Genomic DNA, 26,456 nt, shown 5'->3' on the forward strand with positions numbered 1-26,456 from the left:
CCATCTAATAGAAGTCATTAGAGAGAAGCAGGAAAATCAGTCTAATAAAGGAAAGAGGTTGGTGCTGAGTCTTGAGTCTTGGATGAAGGCCAGAGACACACTAAGCATAATTTAGTTAGTGGTATGTGTGTGTGCATAGGGGTGGGGTTGATACACAGGGGTGTATTGATTGGTGGGTGTGTTTAGCAGGGACCTGAAGCGCCACAGCACCTCCTCTCCCACTAACACAAACCCCGCTCTGAATGAGACCATATCTTCAGGTACATTATGTATAAGTGCTACAAGCTGTTGTTGTGCTGCTCTTTGATCGGCTCCTTTTCTGAAACCAAAATAAAAAGGACCTGTCTGATAGCGTGTCGGGAGACATCAATAGTAAACCCTTCAGGTCAGTATTTCAGAATTCATGAGCACTGATCCTTTAAAAAAGAGAGAAAGAAAATGTGAGAAAATGTGGAGAGCAGCCAGCACAAGAACCATACACAGGTTATCCTGGATAAATAAGTCTGCAGATTACCCATTCAAATTCTGCACAGGTTACAGTAAATAGCACTACTGATCAGCCACAAGATGGTCTGTGCTCTGACTCCAGCAGGGCCTGCTGTGATTTGACCCGGTGGGTGTGTTCTGTTCTTTCTCCAGGTGTAGCTGCTTCCCTTTTGTACGTCTGACTTGACTCAGCAATAAAGCCAGAGAACTTAATGCCAGAGAGAGGAGCACGCTGGTGCCAGAGAGCCGTTTTGATTATAATAATAATAATGATAATAATAATAATAATGGATTGGATTTATATAGCGCTTTTCAAGGCAAGCTACAGTTGTAGCCACAGCTGCCCTGGGGCAGACTGACAGAGGTGAGGCTGCCATATCATGTCATCGGCCCCTCTGGCCAACACCAGTAGGCGGTAGGGTAAAGTGTCTTGCCCAAGGACACAACGACCAGGACAGAGAGCCCGGGGATTGAACCGGCAACCTTCCGGTTACAGATACGCTTCCCAACCCCCTGAGCCACGGACTCCCCAGGTTTGCATAATTTGCACTTTATGAGCTGTGTGTCTTCTGGTGATTTACCCTTCATAACTTACTCTTTTGTTTGGTGGCCAACTTCTGGGCTCTGTTAATTTTGTTTCTCTCGTTTTTTCAAAGTCATAGCAGAATTTGCATCTTTTACATTTTTATTATTAATAAAAACCTTTTACTTGGATTATTTTGCCTTTTAGGTTACTTTCCTACTTCCCCAGTTTAGGCAGTCAACACAGTGACCCAAGGTTTCCCAGCACAGCATTTCAGTGTAAGAAGAATGGGCCTTATTTATTTCACCCTGCCACGTGTGCTGTGGAAAATCAGGGTTTGTAGTCCTGACATTTTTAAATGTATTATGAAGTCCTTTTATTATAAATAAGTAAGAGGCTCTTTTATAATGGAAGTCCCTCTCAGTTCAGCTCTTTGTGTTGCTCCATGTGGATGCTTGAGCGTCGCTGTGCAGCACTGATGGAAGTCCTGCTCTTTCATCTGCTGCAGGGGGAAAGCTGTGAGCTCACCCTAAACTGTACGTTACAAAGGTAACTCTGCTTCTGTGAATCACAGATCTTTCACAAACGGAACAACAAAATCCCACGTGGTAGCCTAGAACCGGCCTCTCAAAATCCTTATGCCTTGAAAGATTCACAGAGACGAGTGCGGCTGTTTTGTTCCCTCGCAACTTAACAAGGTTGATGACTCATCCCAGCCAACAATCTTACAAAAACACAATTCCCACCCGCTGATCACCTTGTACTGGCTAATGACAGAACATCCAGAGCTAGCACGGACCCAGAGGCCACGCTGAGCAATTAACCTTAGAAAATGTTTAAGGTGCCTTGAGAAATACTCTGTGAGCTGCATTGCCCTAAAGGATGAAAAACAGTTATAAGCTCACATCAGCAGCCTTCAGGTTTCTTTCAGGGACTCCAGTGACCTTGAAGTGGCTTGATCAATGATATGAACACTGCTCCAGTGGTGTCCATCCGAATGAGCCCTTCAGAACAGATAAGAGGAGACTGTTTGAGACATGTGCTGTTTTTCCCTCCAATGGTTTCCAAACTCACTGGACTGACCTCTTCTCTCATATCAGCCCTTCATCTGTGAGGATCTTTTTGATCACCACATGGACAAACTATGCAACAGAACCGCCAGGCATGAGCAAGGCACTTGTGTCCTAAAGTTAATGGGGGAAGACAGCTCAGGGGAAGGACCCTGCATGGGGCTCAATGCACCTTTGCTGGCATGAAACTGAGACATTAAGTCATGCTCTGTCTTACTCCAAAACACAAATGGCCACTTTGACAGTTGCTACGGTCCTTCCGTGTCCTGCCTCTTGTGCTTCTCCTACTGTTTGTTTGAAATCCAACTCCAGTGTGCAGGTGTTCTATCAAATGCGGCATTTCCTCTCTTTGAGGCAGACAAAATCTTTATCTGATATACAAAGCAGACCAGGCTTCCCTGAGGTGATGCACACTTGAAAAATTAACTCACAACAGCGGCCAAGCTAAGAACTCCCATCCAGAGCTGTGACCAGGCCACTGAGCACAAATCAGTACCTCCAGGAGGTGCATACACAGCAAATCCAGCATGTCCAAATTAACACTGTCAGATTTGATTTCAACACTTTTAAAGTGTCTATATGGGTCCACACCAGAGAGTGTTAATTTAACTCTTTTTGGAGAGTTGGTACGTTAACTCTGATTTAGTGTTAAACACCAAATCTCTCTGGAGTTGATAATTTAACACTTGGTGTTAAGAGTTTATATATTAACTCTCAAAGAGTATTTTAGTTTAACTACGTAAGAGTTATCTTCTAATTAATTCTAAAAAGCGGGAATTTTACTGTTCTGAACTTCTAGAAATTTCTTTTGGAAATAAACATTTACTAAAAAGATGCAATGGTTTTTGAAAAACATTTATTCTGAACTGTGCACCACAATTTCAAAACATTTTCTGAAAGATGTGACAGTGTACATGTTCTCACTTTCAATTTTGTTTATCAAAAGGTCAGACATAGGTGAGCTGGTAAATGCAAATAACAGCATTCTCATCACTTATTTCAATAAATACAAAATACAATATGCATGTCCTTCATTCATCACTTTGTGGAACTTCAACGCACTTCTGCTCTCCCCCATATTCCATCTTCACAAGCATATCCTATGTGGAGATTGAATGAAAATTAGCTGACACTAATTAATGGCACAAATCAATTGCAGCACAGTAAAAAAAAAAAAAAAAAAAGGAATCCTTTTTCAGACATTACTTGTGTAAAGTATTTTCTCAAAAGACAAGGACATAGGCAACAGGTAATACTGAACTAAATGTAAAACCTCAACCTTTTTCATTTTTACCTAAACCGTGTGCACAAAACTCTGGAGGGATCTAAATGCTAACGTAGAACTCAGTCAGGACATCTGCTACTGCTGTTTGCTTGTTTTTTTATGGGAGATCATTTTCAGGCTTCAAGTAGCACCATTATACCAACATTTCACATTCTAGACATTGTTTTAGGTGTATTTGACCAAAAATTTGACTGAAAATTCACATGCAAGCTTTTTTTCAAGGCTGTGGTATTTGCCGCAAACAATACCTTTCAGCTAGCTAAAACAGAATATTATGCTATCAGCGAGCAACATGCTAATGCCTTTCACACAGCTTTGTCTCAACTCCAAAGAGCCACAGAAGTAAAAGCTAATAATAATAATTGAAACAATCTTTGAAAAAATGACTTACCAAGCATGGTAAACAACTCAAATATGTAGAGCAAAATGTTCTGAAACGGCTTCACTTCAGCTTCGATCGGAGCCGTGCTGGGGGCGGAGTCTGTGAATTTACTCTATTAGTGTCATAGTCCCTGTAGGAGTTCAGAGTTAAGAGGTCAAGAGTTAATGTTTCCATTGTAACACCTCCAGATTTGAAAAAGAAACGCCCACTTTTAACACTCGATTTTAACTACTATCATTTTACACCTCAGAGTTACATTAAAAGAATGTGACTCTACTTAGAGTAAAATTAACTCTAAGACTACTAACACCAAAACATTTAACACTTTTGAATTTGCTGTGTACAACTATTTGCATCTGCAGTGCCAATTTCACACATGTGGGGCAAAACTGTAATCCTAACAAGGTATCAGCAGCACAGGTGCTGTAGCCAAAGTCAGGAAGGAAAGCTGGCAACAAAAGCAGGCTTCTGCAAGTATGCAAGTTAATCTTTTAAGTCTCTGCTCAATAAATAAGTTATAAAGGGCAGATCTCACTCTAATTAAATTTGTGCACAACATTTAACAAAAGTGTTGCTTCAATTATGGCGTGCCTGACAAGTTTGTTCCGATTTTTTTAACACATGTAGAGACGTAAACAGACAACCGGGAGTAACATTAAAAATATCTGAATAATGATTCATTCTAGATTTTTAAAAGTGAGGGAGGATGAATAGATACAAATTTACACCAAAATAAATAAAAAATTAAGAGGTCAATAGACATGAATGTATTATTCAGAGCAGATTACGATAAAATAGAAGAAATTAATTTATTTAGGAAAAAATTAATATAATAACAACAACAACAACAATAACAATAATAATAATAATAATAATAATAATAATAATAATAATAATAATAATAATAATAATAATAATGATGATGTTTGGTTTTATTGCTTTTGCCGCTCTCTAGTGGATTCACTTTAAAACTACATGACCTCCCATAATGCACTTTGTCCTTTTATTCCCATCATTCCCTGCAGCAAATCTTCTGCACCGGTCAAGATGGCGGACAGAGCAGGTACCGTAATGTGCCTTCTCCCAAAAATATTGTCCTATTTTTGTTTTATATGTCATCATCTTGGCATATAATGAGGCTTTTGGGGACTGAGGGGTGTTTTCTATCAGACAAGCCGTGAATTCGTCACTTGAAGGTCTTTTTCGGACTGAAGGCCTCGCTAAACCCTTTGAGTCACGTCAAGGACTTTGCGTGTCATTGGCGGATTTACTGTGACAATAAATCTGCAAGCCGCTTTTTTACATTTAACTGCACCTTTCAGAGTGACCTTCAGCTTGGATGAAGCTCTAATAATCGTGCTGTTGATAAACGTGTCAATTATATAACGGTTTCTTTAGCTAGCTTGCTCGGTAGCACGCAAATACGGTGCGATTAGCACAAAGTAGGATGGTCTCTTTGACCAACTTTAATTGTAAAAAACATAAAGAAGAACTTAAAATAAGCTTGGGTGTCTTGTTGTGTACTTTATGGTGTTTTTGAAAAGCGGTCCAGCAAACTTTCATCCATTATGTCATTACAATCGGCTACACGCACCTGGTAAATGTCAAATTAGCTCCTAGCGAGTCGGCTGCTGTGTTTTGAGTTGAATTGAATTACTGCGACGACTGAAAACTTGTTAACAAGTTGTTAATTATTTTTCTGAACTAAGAGCTTCGGTTTTTTTTTACTTAGTCTCCGTAACTGTTAGCCTGATAATTATTTGAATGGTTAATAGTTTATTGGCTATTAAAAAAATAGTCAGAAAATATGTAGGAAAATTACACTTTTGTCCTCGGTACACGATGTTGCCACTTTTTTTGCCTTGTTAGACAAGCGGTTTAAACGTGTTTTTAGATTGCTAATGTTTGTAATTCAGTGGCATGTTTTTATTCTTTGTTGACAGTGTGCATTTTCAGTGATGACGCTCTTTTTACGTGTTTTTAGTTTCCTTAGCTGAGAAGCGGCTGATGGACGTGAAACTCAACGAGCTGGGAGCCTGGCTTGGAGGTCGAGACTTTACTCCCAATGGCGTCCTCTCAGCCATTCGCAGGGGTGAGTACAACTTGCTCCGACTACTTCTGGTGGGCAGGGGAAACTTTTTTTCTTTTTTTTTTTACCTACTGGAGCTTGTTTTTTAAACACTGATTATTTATATATGTATATATTCAGCTTGCACTCTTCCTCACCTCTCTTGTGCATTGTCGGTTGCTTTGGATGTTTGACCCCCACATATTTAAACCCAACCACATTAACTACTTCAGCTTATTGCATCTTTACTGTTTCACCTGTAGCATCTATGTTATGTAAGGAATATGTTATTTATGAGGGCTCAGCTCTGCCTTTGGCTAGGTGCTTCCTTAGTACAGGGGTCCTGAACCTCTCCAGTATAAAAATAAACAATGGCTTTGTGTGTGAACATTTCAGTTTTTGGCATTGATCTAAAGCACAGATGTCCAACTCCAGGCCTCGGGGGCCAGTGTCCTGCAGTTTTAGATGCGTCCTTGATCCAATACAGCTGATTTAAAGGCTAAATTACCTCCTCAACATGTCTTGAAGTTCTCAATAGGCCTGTCAATGAACTAATCATTTCATTCAGTGGTGTTGACCCAGGGTGTTATCTAAACTCAGCAGGACACCGGCATGGAGTTCGACACCCCTGATCTAAAGCACTCTTTACATTTACCAGCAGTACAATTGTGTCCTTAAACACAGATTCTTAAAAAATATTTTACAATGTGCATCATAGCTCATGTTTATCACCTTGATTTTTGCTGAACCTCAGTAAAAATGGTTAGCATGGCTGTGTAGTTTTAACTCCCAGTTGGTATGGATTCCAGATCTAAAAACAAAAAAGTGTGAGGGGAAAATGGAATGATTTCTTCACTTTCACCAAGAATTTTTAATCTAAAGCTGGACTTAAGTTAAAATTATGTTGAAAATTGACTGTTTTAAAGTTTTTAGATTATTTCACTTTGTTTGATATATTGTCTGATTGGGGCCCCTTAAAATTGATTTGCACAGAAACCTGGGTTGAAAATTATACCTGCTCTGTCTCAAAGTGGATTTAAAAATGCTAATTTTTTAACTCCACTTTTCTTCTGTCTTGTTAGTAATAAGTAAAATAAAGTGAAAATCCAGAATTGAAGTACAAAATAATCAGAAATAGCCCACTGGAGAGTAAGAATCTACTCCTTTAGGCGACTTTACACTTAATAATTTCAGTATCCTTCTTTACATGAGGCTCATGCTTTGTGGTCTTTTTTTTTTTTTTTTTTGGAATCACAAATTGCTGAAAAATGTCTCTTGAAAGTAAAGGTTGCTGACCCCTGTACTAGTAGCTTTACTTATACTTGGAGACTAATTTGAGAATGTGGCCTCAGTAGTAATTAAGGTCACAGAATGAGTGCTCCTCTTGCATGTATTGAATACTAAACAGGACACTTGACCATGCTGTTTTCTCTTCTAGGCCATGACAGATACTACAACAAGTACATCAATGTGAAGAAGGGGGGCATCGGTGGTGTAGCTATGCTGCTTGTGGGCTACGTGGCCATCAGCTACTTGTGGGAATACGACCACATCAGTAAGAAACACTCGCTTACAGAGCCTCTTTTCTTTCTTTGCACTCCTGTCAGTTAACCTCACTGGTGAAAAAAAGCTAATATTTTAAACGACTTCTGCTTCTTCTCTTGTAGAACACGATCGCTGGAGGAAGTACCACTGAGCCCCTTCAGGAACGCGTCAGCTCTTTCTATCCTCGGCTCTGTTCATATGTGATTGTTGTGACCAATAAAAATAAGGATAAGGATTTACTGTTATGTTGTGTATTGTGTGGGGTGAGTGTACTGTGTAAATCTCAGAAGTGGCTATGAGAAGATCAGAAGTGTGAGGGGTAAAACAATAAATGATCTGAAACAAGAACATTTATTTGTACAAACAGAATATGTTCAGACTGTCAACAAAGCGTCTCTTCCAGCTGCTCTGCACTGCCGTACCTGCCACACACAGCTGCTAAACCGAGGCTGAAATGTCCAGAATGAGACCTTTGTAGCTAGTGTGGATTTGGGCACTGAGTACAAGCTAAATTACATTCCTAAGATGTTTATCACATTTGTTCAATTTTTTTTTTCACGGTCAGACTTGGAACATGGCAGTTGCAGTCACATGACCCGAGGAGCAACAGCACCTGTATTGGTGTTTGCAGCAGTCTGGACCCTGGGAGTGACTCTTCAAAGTCACCTGTACTGTACAAACCCAGCAAATCAGGCCGGGCGACCTTTTTTCTTGTCACTTTCATGTGTCCACAGGCCCCCCTCCCACTGTCCGTGTCTGTCGGGCGGCAGTTAGTCTTTAAGAAACACCAGCATGTAGAGCAGTCTTCCCCCTTCTCTCTTCTGCTCACATCAGGGGTGGTGCGCTACAGCACTGAGGTGTTCGGCTGAAGGTTACTGACCACTCAGGAAGGCGAGATGGCCCTTAGTGCATTTGTTGGCATAGTGGCCCTTCTCGCCACACTGCAAACAAGAGGAAGACAGAAATGAAGTAATTAACGACATTTACTGCATGTTCCAGTTGTTCCCAGTAGCGAGAAAAAAAGAACAAATCTATTTTTAAAGGAGATTGTTTTAGGGGTGTTTTCCCTTCTTTATTTACAGTCATATGTGCTTGAGATTGGTGGCTCTGTTAAAAGTGTACAAGGTTTTAAATAATGATATCAGTGAATGTCCAAGTAAACCCTATGACCCAAAACCCCAGGCTGTTGGAACAGCTGCTCCACCCACATTCATACATGTTCAGCATACAATTTGCAAGAGACAGCCAATCAAAAAAAGTGGGAAGCAAACTTAAAACTGATGATTCCAGATTGTGTTTGAACTGAGGAGCCAGACTCTTGTGCACATTTTTCATCCCAAAGAGATTTGTGTTTCCACCTTTTGCTTTTAGGCAAATGTGTAAAGTACTACACTGTGGAGAGCCAAGAAATTCAGAAAATTGTTCCCCTTTAAGAAGCTGAATAAATTCACAAGAGCACCAGTGATCCATCTTATTCAAGGCTCACTGCAACCACGCAGAGGAAACCAGTATTATAGGTAAAACCTTACAAGTGCATCTAAACTTGAGAAAATTATGGTTTTAATGATCTAAATGTATGGCCGGTGCATGCTTTGGCAATATAACCAACCACAGTTTGATTAATGATTGCAATTACGACCAAAGCGAGAGACTGGCATAGCTTTAATCGCACAGATGTACAGCCGACTCACCTTGTAGCAGGTGACTTGGTCCAGCGGACGAGGCCCTCTGTTGGCATTTAGATTGTTCTGCTGAGACACAGTGGTCGTGTTGTTCTGCTGCCGCTGGGCTGGGATGGAGTTGGTGAGCTGGATTAAGGAGAGCGACGAGCGACCAATGGTAGGCACGGGCTGCGGCAGGAGGCAAGTATAGAGACTGTTTTCACTGTGCACCTCAGCAACAGGAACGAACAGTTAAATAGAAGCACCAAGAGTCATGCTGATTCATCCTCTGAGATGGATCCACGCCGGCATCGGGTTATGCATCATTTGAGTGCATTCTTACCTTTGCCTGGTTCTGGTTTTGCTGTGGGAGAGGAGGCTGTTCAGAAGCGCCCATAGGCAGCTCAAATCGGGGGCTGTGGAGGAACATCAACGTATAATTTATGTCACTGCAGGGTGAAGTCTCAAGAAGCTTTTAATCCAGCTATCCATCATTATAAAATCAAACAAAGACCATTTATACTGGAGTGAAATGTAATGAAATTCCTGCACAATTGCTTGGCAGATTTAACCAACTTAATGTGGAGCAGAGGTCCTATCAGGAATCATACCTGTTGTGTAGGAAGTAAATGTAAAAGGACTACTTACTGCATAAATTTACAGGACTTTCCTTCTGGACAGAAGCCCACCAAGTAGTTCACACAGATCACCCTTCTGGTATGTCGGTGTCGGCAGTCAGGACCTGAGGTAAGAAGACGGAGACACAGTTGAGGACATAATAAGACGTACTGTGTTTTTCTCCATTTAAACCACAGAACAGACAGGCTACGTCTATAAGCAGTGGGTTTGTGGTATTAGTACCAGAATTTGACCTTACCGTGTTTGCAGAAGCCTCGGTCATACCAGGGACAGTCTTTGATCTTGGACTCTGGATCTATGTGTAGGAAAGGACACTCCTTGTTGCTGCATTCACCTGTGAGGGTCGCAGAACAAAACATTAATCAGTACGGCATTCATCTGACAAGATCTGTGCAAAGTTTAACCAAATAAATGCACTCATGACGTCAACTCACCGAACTTGGAGTAGAAGTAGCATTCAGGCATCTTGGTCATGTCGTATTCGTGGAGAAACTCGCACTGGTCTCCCTTCTTACACAGACCTCTGAGCCAGTGCTTACACACCACTGTCTTCTCTCCACTGATGTGACGAAACGGACACATCCCACCTGTGAGACACAGTGCGCTCTGTGACCTTATCCTCATTAAGACACACATGGCTCTCAGTGTCATGCTGATCACTTAAAACACAATTTAGTACTTTAAATTTGGACATTTTGAGATCAGCAGAGACTGGCCTAATGGCAGGGATTGGAATGGTTACAAAAGCGCTTAATAAAGATGGGGGGAAAGGTCATTTCCCTTGAAGCTATTAAGAGGAGTAATATAATTCACAACATTATGAAAATGGGCTATTCTTGGAAATCAGTGAGGTGCAGGCTACTGTAGCCGTGCGTAAACAGTATATCTAAGGCTGTATTTAGAAAAAGGTCAACCAGCACCGATCTGTGCGTTTGAGTGGCGTGAAGTGTTAACTTTACGGAAGTTAAAGAGTTCATTGTTGGGGCCGTTCACGCTGCAGTGACATCACCACAGAGTTGAGACCATGTTGTGATTTTACCTTTCTGACACGCAGCTCTCATGAAGAACTCACACACAGCAGACCCGGACTCTGCAGAGACACACACGATCACAGGGTCAATGAACATAAGTAGTCAGTGGCGGTCAACTCTCCCCTCGTCACTTTTACCGTTAATTCCGCTTAAGGTTAACCAGCAGCGGGCTTAGTACCAGCTAGCATCTCAGCACTTACTATCCATGCCGGGGAAAGGCAGCGGCTGGGCTCCCAGCTGCTGCTCCACCGCAATCTCCAGGTCAAACTTGATGTGGTCCACGTTGGCCAGTAAATCCTGCATGTCTGCTGCAGTCTGTTCACTCCTCCGATCAGATAAATGTCTGTTTCGGTTAAGCTAGCTCGAGGTCTAGCTACTAGCTACCAAGTTCCCTCTCAGCCTGCTAAGGCGGCTAGCCAAGCTAACTGATAAGTTAGCACCAAACTCCAAACTCCGATACCGAGAATACAACAGATGCCGTAGTTTGTAGCTCTAATGTCGGTTTTAAAGACAAGCCATGGACACGACCGGCCCGTAAATGTTTGTATGTTCCCGAACTACTCCTTGTTCTGTGTGGATGATGGGAGGCGCGCAGGCTGACCTCCGACCTGACAAAATCAGACAAGACTAAACGATCGCAGAGCGCTTCGTTAAATCCACAACTCAACAGTAAGTTTCAGTTTTTCCACATGATGAAGGAATGCTGCTTTAGTAAAATCTGTCAGCATTTCTCTTTGGGCTTAAACTGTAAGAAATTAGAAAAATTACAGGAAAAAACTGTGGAGCCAAAACAGAAATTTCTATAGTAGATCATTTGTAATCTGAATGTAAGAGCATTAAAATCAGAAATTACTGTAGCATAGCATGAATAGCCAGGGGGGAGCTGGAAGGAAAAGATGTAAAACTGATTACATTTGAATTCTGGTGCCCCTTTATGTCTGACACCATTGGTACAAAACATATTTTATATCAGTCTGTGTGGTTCAGAGGCCCGACAAGGTTTTATTCAGCTTCACTGAAGTGTTTTTTTTTTCTTTATAAAATCCATCGCTGTTGCTTTTGTGCATTTATTATGATTATTATAGAGCTTCTCAGTTTGAAAGCTGAGGGTACTGGGATGTGTTATTTTGATCTTCATGTTGAGCAAAACCTGCTTTTGGGTCATTTGAACCCAAACACTAATCACTTCTCAAACCGAGCTTGTCTGTTGATGGAGAACTAAATATTACATTTTAGTTCAAGTTCAACTTTTATTCGCCACATGCAGTGGCAGGTTGCCCTGCAGTGGAATGCAGGGCAACCTGCCCCCGACCTTAAACACACAACACAGATATCACATGGGGATACAAGTCAGAGAACGGTTGCATTACAGAAAAACCACTGAAATGTACACTACAATGGGAAAGTACAAGAGGAAAAAAAGAGACCTCTACTCATACTGGGCTATAGGAGGACAGCATGAGAACAGGAAACAAAAAAACTCCTCTGCACAGTTCTGTACATAAATGTCCACAGTACAACATTATAGAGCACATGGCCAGCAACAGGGTTGGGTAGGGGATGAGGAGTAATCCCAGGCAACACAGCAGCCATCTGGCCACTGCGCTGTCTCTCCAGCGCAGGCCTAGACACCCCTCGTGTTCCCAGGAGGCAACAAGCATCGAAGGCATTGGAAGGGGAGGGGGGATGTGTGAGTGCTTATCAGTGTAAATGTATGTGTATGCGTGTCCATAGTTCAGCTGAGACAGTGTCCTCCGCCCTACCAGGCTAAGTAAACAGTCTACCAGCCAACCCAGGTGGCCTTGCATAGAGTGGGAAGAACAGTCAACACACAGTCGTTATCAGGGAGTTTTTGTTCGGCTCCAGCCTTGAGCCCACAGCTGGTGCCGAGGGGATATCCGCATTATATTGTTGATGTTGTTGATTTTTCTTTTATGCGAGCAGCTCATGAGAATTTCAAAGCTGTTCTTTAACGCTCCAACACTGGTCTCTCAATCTCCCGTTGGAGAGCCGTGAGCTTCTCCATGATGTTATCAAACTTGCGCTCCGTGGTCTTGTCATTCTTGTGCTCAGAGAGCCGATTCTGAGAACTCACGACTGCAGTGAGCTATTCCACGATGTAATCCAACTTTCGCTCAGAGGTGTTATTCTGAGTATTCATGGCAGTCGTAAGCTTCTCCAAGGTCTTATCCATGCTGCACTCAGTGAGCCCATTCTGAGAAGTTGCGCTTCATCCCATCGTTTCAATCCCAGCGGTCAGCCTTGGGGGGGGGGGGGGTGTTGAACAGCCAGTTCCGCTTTCTTAATTCTCCGATAAGCCAGGGCCAAGCGCCAGCTCCGATCAGCAAGAACCCTGTTATAATGGTTCCGAATAGGTAGATATCTTCAGTGTCCTCGATCAACAGTCCCGCCAGGCACACAATCCTCCATGTCTGCCACCCGTTCATCGTGTATCCAGCAAGGAAAGTCCCTCCAGGGCACTCAGGCTCTCCTGAGCCCAGACTTCTCGTTGAGAAAAGGGTGTCAATAGCATTCAGAGACCAGTTGATCAAATCCATAATTCTCTTTTAGGTTTTAGAGAACAGACTGTGAGAGAGTGTTCCAGGGAAAGTAATACACACGAGACAAGACAAGGACACAAGACGCTAAGCAGGGAAGATAAGGGGAAGGAGGAGAGGAGAAAAGTGCAACTGCCTTCACCGAGAGCCAAACGAGATTCTAATCTAAAATAATCAAATGTATAGATTAAGAAAAATTTAAAAACCCCAAACCAGTGATTGTACCAACATTTGTAGTTTTCAGTAGAAACATATCAGATCCTTGTTTCCAATAAAATTGGGACACCACGTAAAATGTAAATAAGGTTGTTTGTTTAATTTAAAATTGGTACAAAAGCAACACATGAAAGGTAGAAAATTAGATATTCTTAGATAGCAGCATGCTATGCTGTTTCACTGTTTTCTAATGTCCTGTATCACCTGTTCTTTCAGGATTACTGACCGTTTTTCCTGAAAGAGACTATGTTATAGCACATACTGATTCATACAGCAGTATCCAGTTTGAGTGAAAATCCAAGTCCAGGATATTGCTTCACTGAGAATTCTACTAGGAAGAAAAAATGTCTACTGGAGAAAACTTTTCACCCTTTGAAACCAACGTCCAGGTTTCACAGGAACACAGAGTCTGGATATTCGACTCTCCACGGACTCATTCTCATCAAGGTGATTTGAATTTTAATGACCCCTCAACTTTTATTCTACCAGAATTTTTATTTGTCCAGTGCTCTTGTAATGACATTCCAGCCGGCGTCAGCTGTTTTTCTATTGCTGCTAAATCAAGATTATTAAACCACTGTAAGCTTCTAATATCTACTTAATGTAATCAGAGTTCAGAGCACTGACGTACTTAGGAAAAAATAAAGCAAAACAAAACATAACAGCTGAGGTTTCTTTCATTCTTAGTTTATTCAGAATGCAATTATTAACAAGTTGTACTTAAGATACTATATATGTATACTATATACTGAAAATGGGGTAGTTTGCTACAAAACCTCTGAACTGTAACCTTAATACAGATGAAAGTGAGATTTCTGATGAGCTCAAAGCTTAAATATGATTGTAACACCCGACCCTGAAGCTAAATGGAAAACACGTAAAAATGGGAAAGGCTCAGTAACAACACAGAATAATTAGATGGGTATTGAATCTGTTTGAACAGAAATCGTGTCTATCCATGCGAACTGTGAGTCGACAGTCAAAATAAAGGAAAAACAAAAACCCAGCATCATATGCCTTCGTATTAATCTTCTTGAATCATCCGTTCAGCTGCATTTAGAGTCCGAACTGTGCTCTACAGCTCAGGTAGACCCGGCATTGGGAATTGTCCGGCGAAAGCCTCCACCTCAGCCCTGATCTCCGCTACCCGCTGCTGGAACTTCTCTCCCTGGGATAATGCCTGAACAAACTCCTTCAGAGTGGCTTTGGGATCCAGACTTTTCTGCACCTCCACAGTCAGTACAATGCCTGCGGAAGAATGAAAGCACGGGTTATTTACATTTTGTTTGTGAGAAATCTTTTTACACCAATTCCCCCTTTAAAGAAATAAATTACCTCTGTGAATGAACTCAGCCACCTTCCTGAAGTCATTCTCCACCAAGCCTCTGGAGGTAAGAGCCGGCGAGCCGAACCTCAGGCCGCTAGGTCGCAAAGCACTTTTATCTCCTACAAAGATGTACGAGAAAAACTAAGAATGGGACTTTACAGAGACATCAAGCAAGCAAAAATGGGATCTATCTACTTAAAAAAAATAATAATCTTATTGTATATCTTTAAATTTCACTTAACTTACATTTTAACTACTGATTTTATCTACTGTTTTTTTTTAAATAAATTTTAAATCATGGTTTTTATTGTTTTTGTTTTTAAATTTCTCTGTAAAGCACTTTGAATCACCTTGTTGTTGAATTGTGCTATATAAATAAACTTGCCTTATTCCTCTGCTTCTGTTTCTGCATTGAGCATGTTTATGACAAAAGAATTTACCTCAGGATAAATAAAGTTCTTCTTATCTCATCTTAAATATGAAATGTGCCTTACTTGCCATACTCGTGTATGTTAAACTACTTTGCCTTAATGGTACACACACACACACACACACACACACACACACACACACACACACACAATACCTGGACAGGTGTTTTTATTACAAGCAATGGCACATGCTTCCAGGACCTTCTCTGCTCGTCCTCCATCGGTTCCCTTGCTGCGCAGGTCCAGCAGGATCAGATGGTTGTCAGAGCCGCCTGCACATTAAGAGATTACAAAAAGGAACATTAGATGAGCACGAAGCTACAAATCCTCCATCCACCTTTTTAACCCCACTGAGATTGTGGAGCGCTACACTCCATCACAGAGAGATGGTCAATCATTCAGGCTCACTCAGGCTTAGGATCCTCAGTTAAGTCAACGACCATATGAGGCTGATGCTGTAATTCAATTTTAATGAATCAATATTTTCTCCCTTTGCACCTACACGCTGCTGCGCTCTCGTCTTCCAATCAAAGCAGTGCAGCCGATCTTTCATTAAGCATCTCAAAAGCTATCATTTTCTTCTCCACTTCTGAAAAAGACTCAAAATCAGTTCTTTTGAGAGTAGATCCAATTTTAGGGAAAAGAAAGTCACATGGTGCAAGATCAGGCAAATACAGAGTGTGGTGTGGGCCAAAGAACCTTTCAGAGAGAGCAGTGTGGGTCCTGATGAAAGAGGGAACCATTTTCCAACAGCTGTAGCCTCTTTTTCTTCACCCTTAGATGAAAATGTTCAAGAACCCATTTATAATAGAGTTTTGGTTCAATCCCTTTTGTTAATTCCTCTAGAACCCCATCCTCTAATCCATAATTATGCTCTTAATGTCAAAGAAAACCGTTAACACAGCCTTGAACTTGAACTCTTTCATCCTTGGCAACCCAGGTGATGTCCAACCTTCTCCAGATACAAGTCTCATGAACATATTTTTCCAAAAATTAAAAACACCGGATTTGCTTCAATTTGTTTCACGAGTTTATCCCAACCGTGGGATAACCTTTGCATAAATGTCCTTCTTCATGTTGTGCAAAGATTTCCCTAACAGTCTCTTTGTTGGTGGACACATTGCTGCAATCATTCTGACGCCTTCATTTGATTTGTTTTCGAACTCTCGTTCTTGGGCATCCACGGCGTTCTCCGTCTTCGACATCCTCCGAAACATTCACAGGATCTTTACTGCCATGCAAACACACATGAACATGCTGGCCTTCTGAAATTTATAAACAACCCTCTCTTTTGAACTATATATAAGGGAGGCTTTATAAAGCATCGCATGCACCATGTCTCATGTTCACATATGACATCAACCAAATAAGATTGAGCAGGGATGGATGGTCAAGTTATTGCAGGATTGGGAACTTCAAGCCTCTTTTACTCTGAAGATTGAAAAAATAAAAAAGTAAAGGGGCTTAGTTATACTTTTTGCATCCATGTTGATTGCTCTTCTCCCACTCAGTATATTTTCAGCTGGCTGTCATGGCAGTTTTCTCTTCCACTTGTCTATTATGGTGCTCTGCAGTACTTACCGGTGACAATCTTGTAGCCATGGTCAATAAGAGCGCTGGATAGAGCCCTGCAGTTAGCGAGAACCTGCAATTGATAGGCCTTAAACTCTGGTGTCATGGCTTGCTTCAGAGCTACAGCAACACCTGCCATTTGTAGGAAAAGAAACAAACAAAACATGACCCCAGTGAGAGACATGAAACTGAGTAAAAAGCAAAAGTGGAAGAAAATGACAACCTGCGATGGCGTGGTTGTGCGGTCCTCCCTGCAGTCCGGGAAACACGGCCTGGTTAATCAACGACTCCAAGTTGTACAGAGTCTCTTTTCCTTTGGCATCCACATTCCGCACTCCTGAAGAGATGAAGAAGAGAAAGAGGAGAAGGTCAAATAAAAACACATACCAAGACAAAGGGAGAAAAAGTTCAGTGTTTTCTTTGCCGTTTTTGGCAAAAGCTTCAGGTCCCTTTTATACCTTTTCTGTAGAAAATAAGCCCAGCACGGCAGCCACGCAGTGTCTTGTGCGTCGTCGTGGTAACAATGTCACAATGCTCAAAGGGTGAGGGCACCACTCCGGCAGCCACTAATCCACTTATGTGAGCCATGTCTCCCATCAGATAGGCACCGTTCTCATTAGCAATCTGCTTCAAGCGGGCATAGTCAAGGTTGCGAGAATAGCAGCTCGTTCCTGAGAAAGACAAAAAAAACAAAAAACAAAGACAAAGTGTAGAGATTTTATTTTCTTCTCCCGACAAATACCCTCAGATTTAAAGTTCCCAGTCACTGCTCACTGATGCATAAAAGTAAAAAGATAAAAACATAGGAGGGATGAACTACCTGCGATGATGAGTTTAGGGTGGAAGAGTCGTGCATTTTCCTGCAGCCTGTCGTAGTCGATGTAGCCAGTCTCTGGATGGACCTGGACAGAGAAGCAGCAGACCACATCATAACCAAAATATAACACCTGCTATACACAAGATGAGGACAACACCACATAGTTGGACTTTGGATAAAACTTGAACCAAAGTGAAATTAGTTGTTTTGATTTTGCCACATCAGATACTGGTCAATTTTAATAAATCTGACGATATTTTTTTTTCAGCATGGATGGCATCACAACCCATGGGAGATTCAGTCAAACTTCACAGATGTGTAGTTCATTGAGTCTGAAGTACTCACTAGTGTTACAGATGGTGTGCTCACTTGTTTCCAAAAAAAAGGTCAATTATCTTTGACCTTATACACCACCTTAAACAGCAATATCTATAATATTTATGACTTTAATTGAATGAATTTAAGTATGTAGACATGATCAGTGCGACATGCTGAAGTTCAGATTGAGCATTAGAATGGGGACAAAAAGGTCTTTTAAGTGACTTTTAGTGTGGTATGATTGTTGGTCTGAGTGTTTCAGAAACTGCTGAGTGAGCGGCAGTTCTCTGATGAAAAAGCCCTGTCACTGTCAGAGAAGAATGGCCAAACTGCTTTGAGCTGATAGGAAGGGAACAGTAACTCAAATAACCGCCTTGATTCTGTGATTTGTCCCAGCTGTCGTGAGGAAATACCAGAGCACATCGCTTCTTTGAGAAATTTGTTCCCAACTCCGACAGAGCCTTTTGTTTCTTGACCATACGTGCGCATACATACCTTGTATGGCATGGACTCAAAGAAGATTGAGGTTGCTGAGATTTTTTTCTTCTCAGTCATGAAGCCGTGCGTCAGGTGACCTCCATCTGGAAGATCCAGCCCCATGATCCTGCCGTGGGGCTCCACAACAGCCGTGTAGACGGCGAAGTTTGCAGGTGACCCTTACCGAGAAGCACAAACGGTATGACAGTGAGTGACAGGAGCACGGCAGATGTTGCATGCCAACAGGTGTAGTCAGACTGAGATTTAAATGCATCCATATTTGATACCCGAGTATGGCTGAACGTTGACACCCCATTTCTCCGAGTCCAGACTGTAGGCCTCCAGTGCTCTCTTCTGACAAAGTCTTTCTAGCTCATCGATATGCTCCGTACCACCGTAGTACCTGTACACATGAATCATGCTCACCATTACAAATAACGTTCATAATGTTAATGCCACACTAATGAGATCGAGCCAGTTGGAATTTTAACTAGATTGTACCTCTGGCCAGGATAGCCCTCGGAGTATTTGTTGTTCATACAGGAACCCAGCGCTTCAAGAACAGCTCTGCTGGCAAAGTTCTCAGATGCTATCAGCTCCAAACCGTACGTCTGCCTGTGCTTCTCTTTTTTAATAATGGAGAACACCTGAACACACACACACACACACACACACACACACACACACACACACACACATTTCTGTTAGGTGGGAACTCTCAAAGGCCCATTATTAGGTACACGTTTATTAGGTAATTTGATGTTTTACCTCCACTAAACACAAACCTCTGAGTCGTTGACTGCCAGCGGCTCCAGCAGCATCTTGTTGTGCGATTCCCATTCTTCTTTGCTTATATGATGGGCGTTAGATAAAGACATGATTGCTGTTTTTTTCTTGATCTCACAAAGTGGAAATCTAAAAGATGAGAATTTTACACAGACATAAAAACAAAAACAATATCAATTTGAAAGAAATTAACACCTGTGTGTGATGATACAGCATGCAGACAGCGCTGCTGACAAACTGGCCCTACAGATGCTCCATTATTGCAGCACAAAGCCTCAGACAAAGAGTGAATATGCAGCAGCACACCACCCCTGCTACAGTATTCGGTGATAAGGCTTCATCAGCTAAACTTTGAACCGTCGCACAGACCAAAAAGGTCACTGAACTACACAATAAGCCGCATCACTGGTTATTTTGTAACCCAGATAACAAGCTCACTGCTCCATGAAATGCACAGCTGCTAGATCTTTATCAGACTGTCTCTCCTCATGACAGTCATGTATCTGTGCAGCGCATGCTTCTCATTACTCTTACCATCTCCTGACTGACCCAGAAAGACAGCAACAGCTGTTCAGTGCACACGCTGGCTAAACCTGAACTGAGAGGACCCCTGTACACATCACCAAGTTTAAAAAACACAAAACGTGAAAACTTCTACCTGCAGAGCTAATCTGCTTTAATGAAGGTTAAAGTGCAAAACACATTTATTTCTTCACATATTTTCTCCCTGCTCGCATTAACATTACCGTCCTCTGTGTGTGAAACTTTAACCAGCTCACCGTCTGTGGAAACTCCCGCGCTGTCAGCCGTACACTGAGCTGAAGTTCGAGCCCCTGAGCGCCAACAGTAATATCTGCTTCACAGCGGAGGGTAAAGTCCGCCAAACTTCCCACCAATCAGCGCATCGCTTCTTCTTCGTTTGCTTTTTATCCTGCGTGCTACATTCTTTACTGCCACCCTGTGCTACGGGCACAGACATGAAGACGACTGTGAGGAAAAATGGAGATCAGCTCACCGGACACATTATTAGGCACACTTATTAGCATGCTCATTAACTAAAAAATCTAATCAGCCAATCACATGACAGCTCATCTGCATCTCTAGATATGTAGATCAGGTTCAAAGTAACCATCAGCATGGAGAAGAAAGGTGATTTAAATGTCAATTCTGAGGATTTGCTGGGATTTTCCCACACAAACATATGTAGAGTTTACAGAGAATGATCTGAAAAGGGGAAAATATCCAGTGAGCAGCAGTTCAGCTAACCCCCTTCCACCATAGGAATCTTACGGTGGACTGAAAGCAGGAGACATTGCAGCGGAAAACTTTGCAAAGAATTTTATTTCTTATAAATGTAGTCATTAATAATAGGAGGGGTTGTGGGTTGTTGTTGTTTTTTTTTACTTACCTCACATTGGCCATGTTTAGTAGCTGGATTTCTGGATTTTTAATGTACAATTTTATATTCAGTTAAAACAAACATTACTTTTGTCCTTGTGCCTTACTCCTCAGTCCCTCACATAGACCGGTGTCTGTAAACCCTTAAGATGGTTATGTGGAAGAATCAGTGCATTCCCAAAAGCACTGATTTGCTGCCAAGTGATTGGCTGATTAGATATTTGAAGTTAATGAGTACCTAAAAAGATGTACCCGATAAAGTGGCCAGTGAGAGTATATCTATGCATATCATGATGAAGAACAGCTGTAAAATGGCACTTCTCATATCTAACTTTGGACTGTTGGTGCCACCACAAACACACATCTAACAGAAATCACATTAATTACATATTAAATTGTCCACAGTTAAGATCAAAGGATAGATAAATGTGATTAATAGCTTCAGCCATTTCAGTTCATTATAAATGTATAACTCCCAAAGAAATAAATTATATTTTCATTGATGCATCTTCTCATGTGTATTTAAATGCAGTTCTGTATTTTTCTATTTTGCATCTGTGGTTTGACTGAAGCTTGTAAAATGTTATTTGGCTTTTGTGCATCTTTATCAGTCTCTCACATCATTGTGGTGGAATTTGTGTGGGCCCACTTCTTAACTCGTGAATGACCTTTCTTACTGCAGCATGACAGACTTCAAATTGTTTAGAAATGACCTTATAATGCTCCCAGATTAATGTACAACAACAATTCCTCCTCTGAGGTCTTTCCTGTTTGTGTTAACATACACACAGCCCAGCAAACTGACAAAACCTGTTTTTATGGAGGTGGCCACACTTACTGATGATCAGTTTATCAAGTTCATTTGATTAGCAGAACTTGCCGCTACTTACTGTTTCTAACAGAATTAAGAGGGTAAGGGTGGACTTCGTCTTCGTTTTTCATGCGAGTCCAATTTAGGTTGATAGTCTCAGATAAAGAAACCATTTATCCTATTTGTGTGCAAGTTAATTTATTGTAATAAACATAATTTGATAGCGACAAAGGGTTAGATTAAAACTTTAATTTGTAATACATGCACTGAACCCATCGTGCCATGAGCTTTTTCATGTCATAGAATGAGTGTGGCATCTGGGACACCGGTCAAACCTTTATTTAAATGCTCCTAATTATTGGGTTGCAGGTAACGCTTCCATGTATTATACCAATGACTACCACACTTCCAAAGCCATATGTTACTCATTTTAATTTATCAGTTACATTAACTGATAGCTATTTGGTTTTTTAAATCTACCTAATGAATGCTGTCTAAACCTGCAGTGAATCAGCAGACTCCACAAAGTAAATATCAGCAATAGTGACTCATCTGACTTCCATATCAGCGGACCCAGACGTGGACTCTTGCACCTAAAGTTCCAAAAGTCTCGTCTACACCAGGACATACCGGTAAAGAAGCAAATAAATGAACAGACACATTTCACTGGTTCATCTTATTAATCTGAAATATTTTCATGAGTCAGTTATATACAATGTAAGTGCCCCCCCCCCCCGAAAAACAAAAAAAAGAGTGGCAAAGCTCAGTTAGGAAAGTTGAAATTGTACAATGATGAGTTTACCATGTTCAATATCGAGGGGTTCATCCCAATGTACGTGAATTTGATTTCAATTGTAGCTTTACTTCCTGGAAGGAACGAGGCCGTTATTCCCACGCCAAAATATACACAACCCCTCTTCACTGGTGTCTTCTCCGACGGTCACACGTTACAGTAAATATCAAATACTCTTCATAGATCTTCCTTTAAAAATAGTCAAAGCTATATTGCCTCAGTCCATGCGCAAGTGAAAACGCTTCGGATACTGTGCATCATTTGAGAGATAGGGAGTTTATTCCTTTAGCTGCTGCTGCTGCTGCCACCGCCGCTTCTTTTGCTGCAAAGAGAAAATTCAAGATGAAAACAACCAGTTGTTGTAGTGGACCTAGGATTGATTAACTACTAATCCACGACTACTGCAAATGCTGGGATTGTGTCAATACATTTCTGGAATCAGACTAGACATCATTACATGCTTAATAGACCATCTCAGAGCAGGAAATCAGTCACATGAATCACAATCGTTTTGGAGAGGACTAAGCAGGATTAAGTACTTTATCAGCTTTCTTAATTTAATTCTGAACTTCAGTGTGCATGACTCAAGTCACAGCCTGACCTGTCTATCAGAAATGTACCTACACATGGCAACAACTGGATATTATTGTCAAAGGTCTGTTTGACAGCAATAAGTGAGTATATTGTTAGCACAAGGATGAGACAAAATGTAATAAGCTTCAACTGTGTTTTGTGTTCTGCCAGTGTAAACAAGTGCTGTTTTTTTCCTACTCAGAGTCAACAGGAGACTTCTTTCACACAGAAATACATGCACACACTGTATAGGACAAGAGAGATTTATCAACACTAACAAGTTTATTAAAGTACACCTAATATGCTCTTTCTGACTTTTGTATCAACTGTGGACACTCATGTTATCAAGGTCAACGGTAAAAAAAAAAAAGTTAGATCATTCCGATTAGTCTCTGAGAGCGAAAGGTTCAGGCTTTAAACTGCTCCAAACACTCAGTGTCAGACAGGGTTTTTTTCTACTGTTGGCTCTGTATGACATGAATTAGAGCAGAGATCATGAACATAGTCATTTCAGGTAGATGGCTCTGGCATGAGCACAGAAGCCTCGCCCACCTGTTGTTTCAAGCCTGCTGGCTGGGCGGGACAGCCAATCAAGAGAAAGGTTTGTCTTAAAGGAGGAGACACTAAAACAGCCTACTGCAGACAAAGGACATACCGAAATGCTCAACCAAAGACTAGTATGAGAAATATGGATTCCTTTTGAAATGGGAATCATTCAAAGCTATTCTAAAGGAGTGGAACTGAAAACAAGCGTAACAGATCAATGCCGGGAGATACAAGTATGGCAAACATCAATTACAATACTGCCATAACTGTGACAATCTGGCTTTGTAACACCAATAATAACACTTTGACCATTGCTGCAACTCCTCAGGAAAAGTGCAGAGTGATCGTGCTTGTCCTCCACTTGGTATAAGACACAAGAAAAACAAATATGAGCTAATGGGAGAGAAGTGGGACATATAGCACTTGCAAAATAAGGCACTAATTCAGGTTTTGTACAATGTAACAGGACAGTGATTTGTCCCTCAACTAAGTCTTATCACCACTTTAAACTGTAAGACATATATTGTTATGTTGTATGACTGCCATTGAGTATTGAATTAGAAAAACAAGGTTTTAGGTAAATTATTTTAATTGATTTAGTAAACATAAAAAACACTTTATTGTGAGAGCCTCTCCTTGCTGAAAGTCAGTGAGGAAAGTAACATATTTATTACTAACTGAAAACTGGAGATAAGATGAGTAAAAACATCATAAAACAAGTTCGGAGGTAACGGTAAGGGGACTGGTACTCCTATAGCACCTTTCCATTTTTAAACGGCGGTCTACAATCACACACAAATTAGTGCTTTTATCTAACCCTAAGCACCTTTTAATATCTAATATCGTAAACTAAACCTGTTACAATAATAAATATATAATACATACTGTATACTATTAAAAATAGTATGTATTTTCACTCCTCCAGCTGCCCTTAAGATATCATCGAAAAGAATGCTGAACACTAAAAAAAGTAATAGGGTGTAAGGTGTGCCAATAACAGTGCAGTTTTTCCGAAAATAAATGTAAAGAATTCACTTTCATTGCCAGTTTTCCTCACAGGAAACTCAACATTTACCACCTGCTGTTTAATTCAGTCTGTGCTGTTAAATAACCACTTATGAAATGCCTGCACAGCTGAGGTACTTACCTTTTTTCTCCTCTTCTTTCTTTCTCGCCGCATCCTCTCTCTGTTTTCTAATGATGGCGAGGCGAGCGAGGTCAGCTTTGGCCTGGTCTGTCTTGCCGGCCAAGTGCATCTTCATGTAACGCTCCTTGGCCTTCTGCTTTTCGATCTCTTCTCTGTGCAGAAGAACATGTTTCAAGGTTAGAGGAATGACAAGAGTTCAGTTTTGCTGTAATGTTCTACACACAAAAAGCCTTTATGACACGTAGTCAACTCAGATTAGATTTGTGTGTACCAAACAGCTTTTTCTCAAACTTAACAATTTGCGCTTCAGGTTCATAATCCACAATAGTCCAAATGTCATAAGCTCATTAAAAAGATTTCATTTAATACTATACTTTCAAGTAAAGTCCCCTATTGGCACTAATACAAGGTGACAGGCTGATGACACACACCTCTCTCTCCTTGACAATTGCCGGGGCTCTTCCAGCTCAATCTGCGTCACCTTCTTGGACTTCTGAGCCACTCTGTTGGGGTTCTCAATTTCTATCAATCCCTCGACACCGGCTCTCCTCCTCTGCAGACAAACACCAACATCTCATACAGTGCAAGGCAAACACTAACAACATATTGAGATCATAAGAAGTGCTTTAAGTGTGCACATTAAATAACACATTGGCCTTTATGTACATGATGGAAAAGCTGTGGCAGTACCTGGGAATCTTCATCATCGCTGTCCTCTGATCCAGAACCTGGTAGCTTCTCCTCTGCTGTGTCATTCTGAGCTGCACCTTCCTGCTCCTGCTCTTCTTGCTCTTGCTACAATACACAAATGACTGTTATTTTTTACATAATAAAGATATTATTTAGTTATTATTATTTAGATATTATGTAGTTATTTTTTACATAATAAAGATGTTATTGTTATTTTTTACATAATAAAGATGTTTAACTAAACATTAACATCTAATCGCTGAGATACCTTAAGAAAAAGAAGTGCAATTTCAATTTCAACAATACATCTCAATTTCTCTACATGATATATTTTTTATAAAATGGCATAACCCCCTCCCTTTTTTTGGTAGCTCATTAAATAAAAAGGTTCTATAGCAGATGGTGAAAACTGTAACTTTTCAGTCATTTACTTGTTTAGCTGTTACTTAATCACTTTGGTTCGGTATGAGTTGTTATTGGAGGGGGGGGGGGGGGGGGGCTGGCTTTTCTTTTTCAATAAGAAAACCTATGAAAAAAGTGGGCCGGACTGGATTCTTTGCTAGACCGATTCTAGCCCCCTTGCCTTATGTTTGACATCTCTGACGTAACAAGGATAACTTTCAATCAGGAGTGTCTAACAAAAATGTATCCGGCTATGTTTTATTCTTTTCAGCTGCTTTCGCGTTGCATTGTGGGAAGTGTAGTCTCCAGCCGGTCTACTTGTGTGGGACATGACTGAGTGTACACTCCACCAACCTTTCTCCTCTCCTTTTCTGCCTTCATCTGGGCATCTATCTCTTCGGGGCTGGTGTACGTCCGCATCCGACCCTTGTGGCCACCTTTCTTACCTGGAAGGACGACGAAAAACACAGATGTAATCGCATTTTGTACAGAGCACGAAAGAAAGAGCGGACAGACAGGCATCAGATGAATCTGAGCAGTTTATAGACATGCTGGCACAGGCCTGCTTAATGCTGAAACATCATTCAGAGCGTAGTTATGCGAGTTAGAATGCCGCCCCTGAGGTACATGTCGATTAGGTGGCTAACAGCGGACAAACAAACATACAAAAAATATTTCAGTCCATTCAAACAACTTTTAGAGTCACTCTTACCTCCTTTTGGCATTTTAACAAACGAAGTCTTTACTATAAAGTCCCTAACCAGTGAACACTGACAGAAAACATAAATGTGGCGGCAGCGACACAAACTGACAGCTGGCTAAACTCACAGTTGCGATCAGCAGCAGTATATTTTGAGTTGTCCAAGGATATGCCGGTTCATAAATAGTGAACACATGGGTTTTT

General features: G+C 41.1%; 4 protein-coding genes across 7 annotated transcripts; 1 reads left to right on the plus strand and 3 right to left on the minus strand.

The window, feature by feature from the left end:
• Positions 1-4,770: 4,770 nt before the first annotated feature.
• On the plus strand, positions 4,771-7,594 carry atp5mf (ATP synthase membrane subunit f). Of its 2 annotated transcripts, none has more exons than XM_085157180.1 (4): positions 4,771-4,809; positions 5,731-5,838; positions 7,253-7,369; positions 7,482-7,594. In XM_085157180.1, exons 1-4 carry the CDS (start codon positions 4,794-4,796, stop codon positions 7,508-7,510), a joined length of 270 nt encoding a protein of 89 aa, XP_085013306.1. In that variant the 5' UTR covers positions 4,771-4,793; the 3' UTR covers positions 7,511-7,594. The 2 variants fall into 2 exon arrangements, with proteins under 2 accessions (XP_085013306.1, XP_085013308.1); XM_085157182.1 differs by lacking the exon at positions 4,771-4,809 and adding an exon at positions 5,155-5,343.
• A 99-nt stretch (positions 7,595-7,693) lies between these two features.
• Positions 7,694-11,318, minus strand: cpsf4 (cleavage and polyadenylation specific factor 4). The gene is made up of 8 exons (XM_085157179.1): positions 10,891-11,318; positions 10,699-10,749; positions 10,094-10,246; positions 9,898-9,993; positions 9,669-9,762; positions 9,364-9,436; positions 9,051-9,209; positions 7,694-8,300 (listed from the first exon to the last, which is right to left on the minus strand). The coding sequence occupies exons 1-8, from the start codon at positions 10,991-10,993 to the stop codon at positions 8,232-8,234; spliced, it is 798 nt and encodes a 265-aa protein (XP_085013305.1). The 5' UTR covers positions 10,994-11,318; the 3' UTR covers positions 7,694-8,231.
• A 2,857-nt stretch (positions 11,319-14,175) lies between these two features.
• Positions 14,176-20,189, minus strand: shmt1 (serine hydroxymethyltransferase 1 (soluble)). 3 transcript variants are annotated; one of them, XM_085157512.1, is made up of 12 exons: positions 19,972-20,189; positions 19,192-19,334; positions 18,901-19,053; positions 18,694-18,802; positions 18,425-18,585; positions 17,615-17,696; positions 17,253-17,465; positions 17,018-17,131; positions 16,804-16,926; positions 15,378-15,494; positions 14,800-14,910; positions 14,176-14,712 (listed from the first exon to the last, which is right to left on the minus strand). In XM_085157512.1, exons 2-12 carry the CDS (start codon positions 19,282-19,284, stop codon positions 14,540-14,542), a joined length of 1,449 nt encoding a protein of 482 aa, XP_085013638.1. In that variant the 5' UTR covers positions 19,285-19,334; positions 19,972-20,189; the 3' UTR covers positions 14,176-14,539. The 3 variants fall into 3 exon arrangements, with proteins under 3 accessions (XP_085013638.1, XP_085013637.1, XP_085013636.1); XM_085157511.1 differs by having other exon boundaries at positions 18,694-18,809; positions 18,908-19,053; positions 19,192-19,321; positions 19,972-20,182; XM_085157510.1 differs by having other exon boundaries at positions 18,694-18,809; positions 18,908-19,053; positions 19,972-20,181.
• Positions 20,190-21,806: 1,617 nt separating this feature from the next.
• Positions 21,807-26,410, minus strand: pdap1b (pdgfa associated protein 1b). The gene is made up of 6 exons (XM_085157513.1): positions 26,265-26,410; positions 25,907-25,998; positions 25,151-25,255; positions 24,892-25,013; positions 24,461-24,612; positions 21,807-22,516 (listed from the first exon to the last, which is right to left on the minus strand). The coding sequence occupies exons 1-6, from the start codon at positions 26,275-26,277 to the stop codon at positions 22,452-22,454; spliced, it is 549 nt and encodes a 182-aa protein (XP_085013639.1). The 5' UTR covers positions 26,278-26,410; the 3' UTR covers positions 21,807-22,451.
• Positions 26,411-26,456: the final 46 nt, after the last annotated feature.

The sequence above is a fragment of the Neolamprologus multifasciatus genome, chromosome 4, assembly GCF_963576455.1.
Source record: "Neolamprologus multifasciatus chromosome 4, fNeoMul1.2, whole genome shotgun sequence".
NCBI classification, from domain to species: Eukaryota; Metazoa; Chordata; class Actinopteri; order Cichliformes; family Cichlidae; genus Neolamprologus; species Neolamprologus multifasciatus.

Bases quoted from the DNA above. Each gene is read 5' to 3' on its own strand.
- atp5mf (XM_085157182.1), top strand. From the start codon at position 5,274: ATGGTGTTTTTGAAAAGCGGTCCAGCAAACTTTCATCCATTATGTCAT. The intron at 5,839-7,252 runs GTGAGTACAACT...TTTCTCTTCTAG, and splicing joins CCTCTCAGCCATTCGCAGGG to GCCATGACAGATACTACAAC. The intron at 7,370-7,481 runs GTAAGAAACACT...CTTCTCTTGTAG, and splicing joins GTGGGAATACGACCACATCA to AACACGATCGCTGGAGGAAG.
- cpsf4 (XM_085157179.1), bottom strand. From the start codon at position 10,993: ATGCAGGATTTACTGGCCAACGTGGACCACATCAAGTTTGACCTGGAG. The intron at 10,750-10,890 runs GTAAGTGCTGAG...GTGTCTCTGCAG, and splicing joins GCCTTTCCCCGGCATGGATA to AGTCCGGGTCTGCTGTGTGT. The intron at 10,247-10,698 runs GTAAAATCACAA...TGTGTCTCACAG, and splicing joins GAGAGCTGCGTGTCAGAAAG to GTGGGATGTGTCCGTTTCGT.
- shmt1 (XM_085157512.1), bottom strand. From the start codon at position 19,284: ATGTCTTTATCTAACGCCCATCATATAAGCAAAGAAGAATGGGAATCG. The intron at 17,466-17,614 runs GTAGTTCATCCC...TGTCTTTCTCAG, and splicing joins CCCTAAACTCATCATCGCAG to GAACGAGCTGCTATTCTCGC. The intron at 15,495-16,803 runs GTAAGTACTGCA...CTTAATGTGCAG, and splicing joins TGGCTACAAGATTGTCACCG to GCGGCTCTGACAACCATCTG.
- pdap1b (XM_085157513.1), bottom strand. The intron at 25,256-25,906 runs GTTGGTGGAGTG...TGTGTATTGTAG, and splicing joins CAGAAAAGGAGAGGAGAAAG to CAAGAGCAAGAAGAGCAGGA. The intron at 24,613-24,891 runs GTGTGTGTCATC...TCTTCTGCACAG, and splicing joins CAATTGTCAAGGAGAGAGAG to AGAAGAGATCGAAAAGCAGA.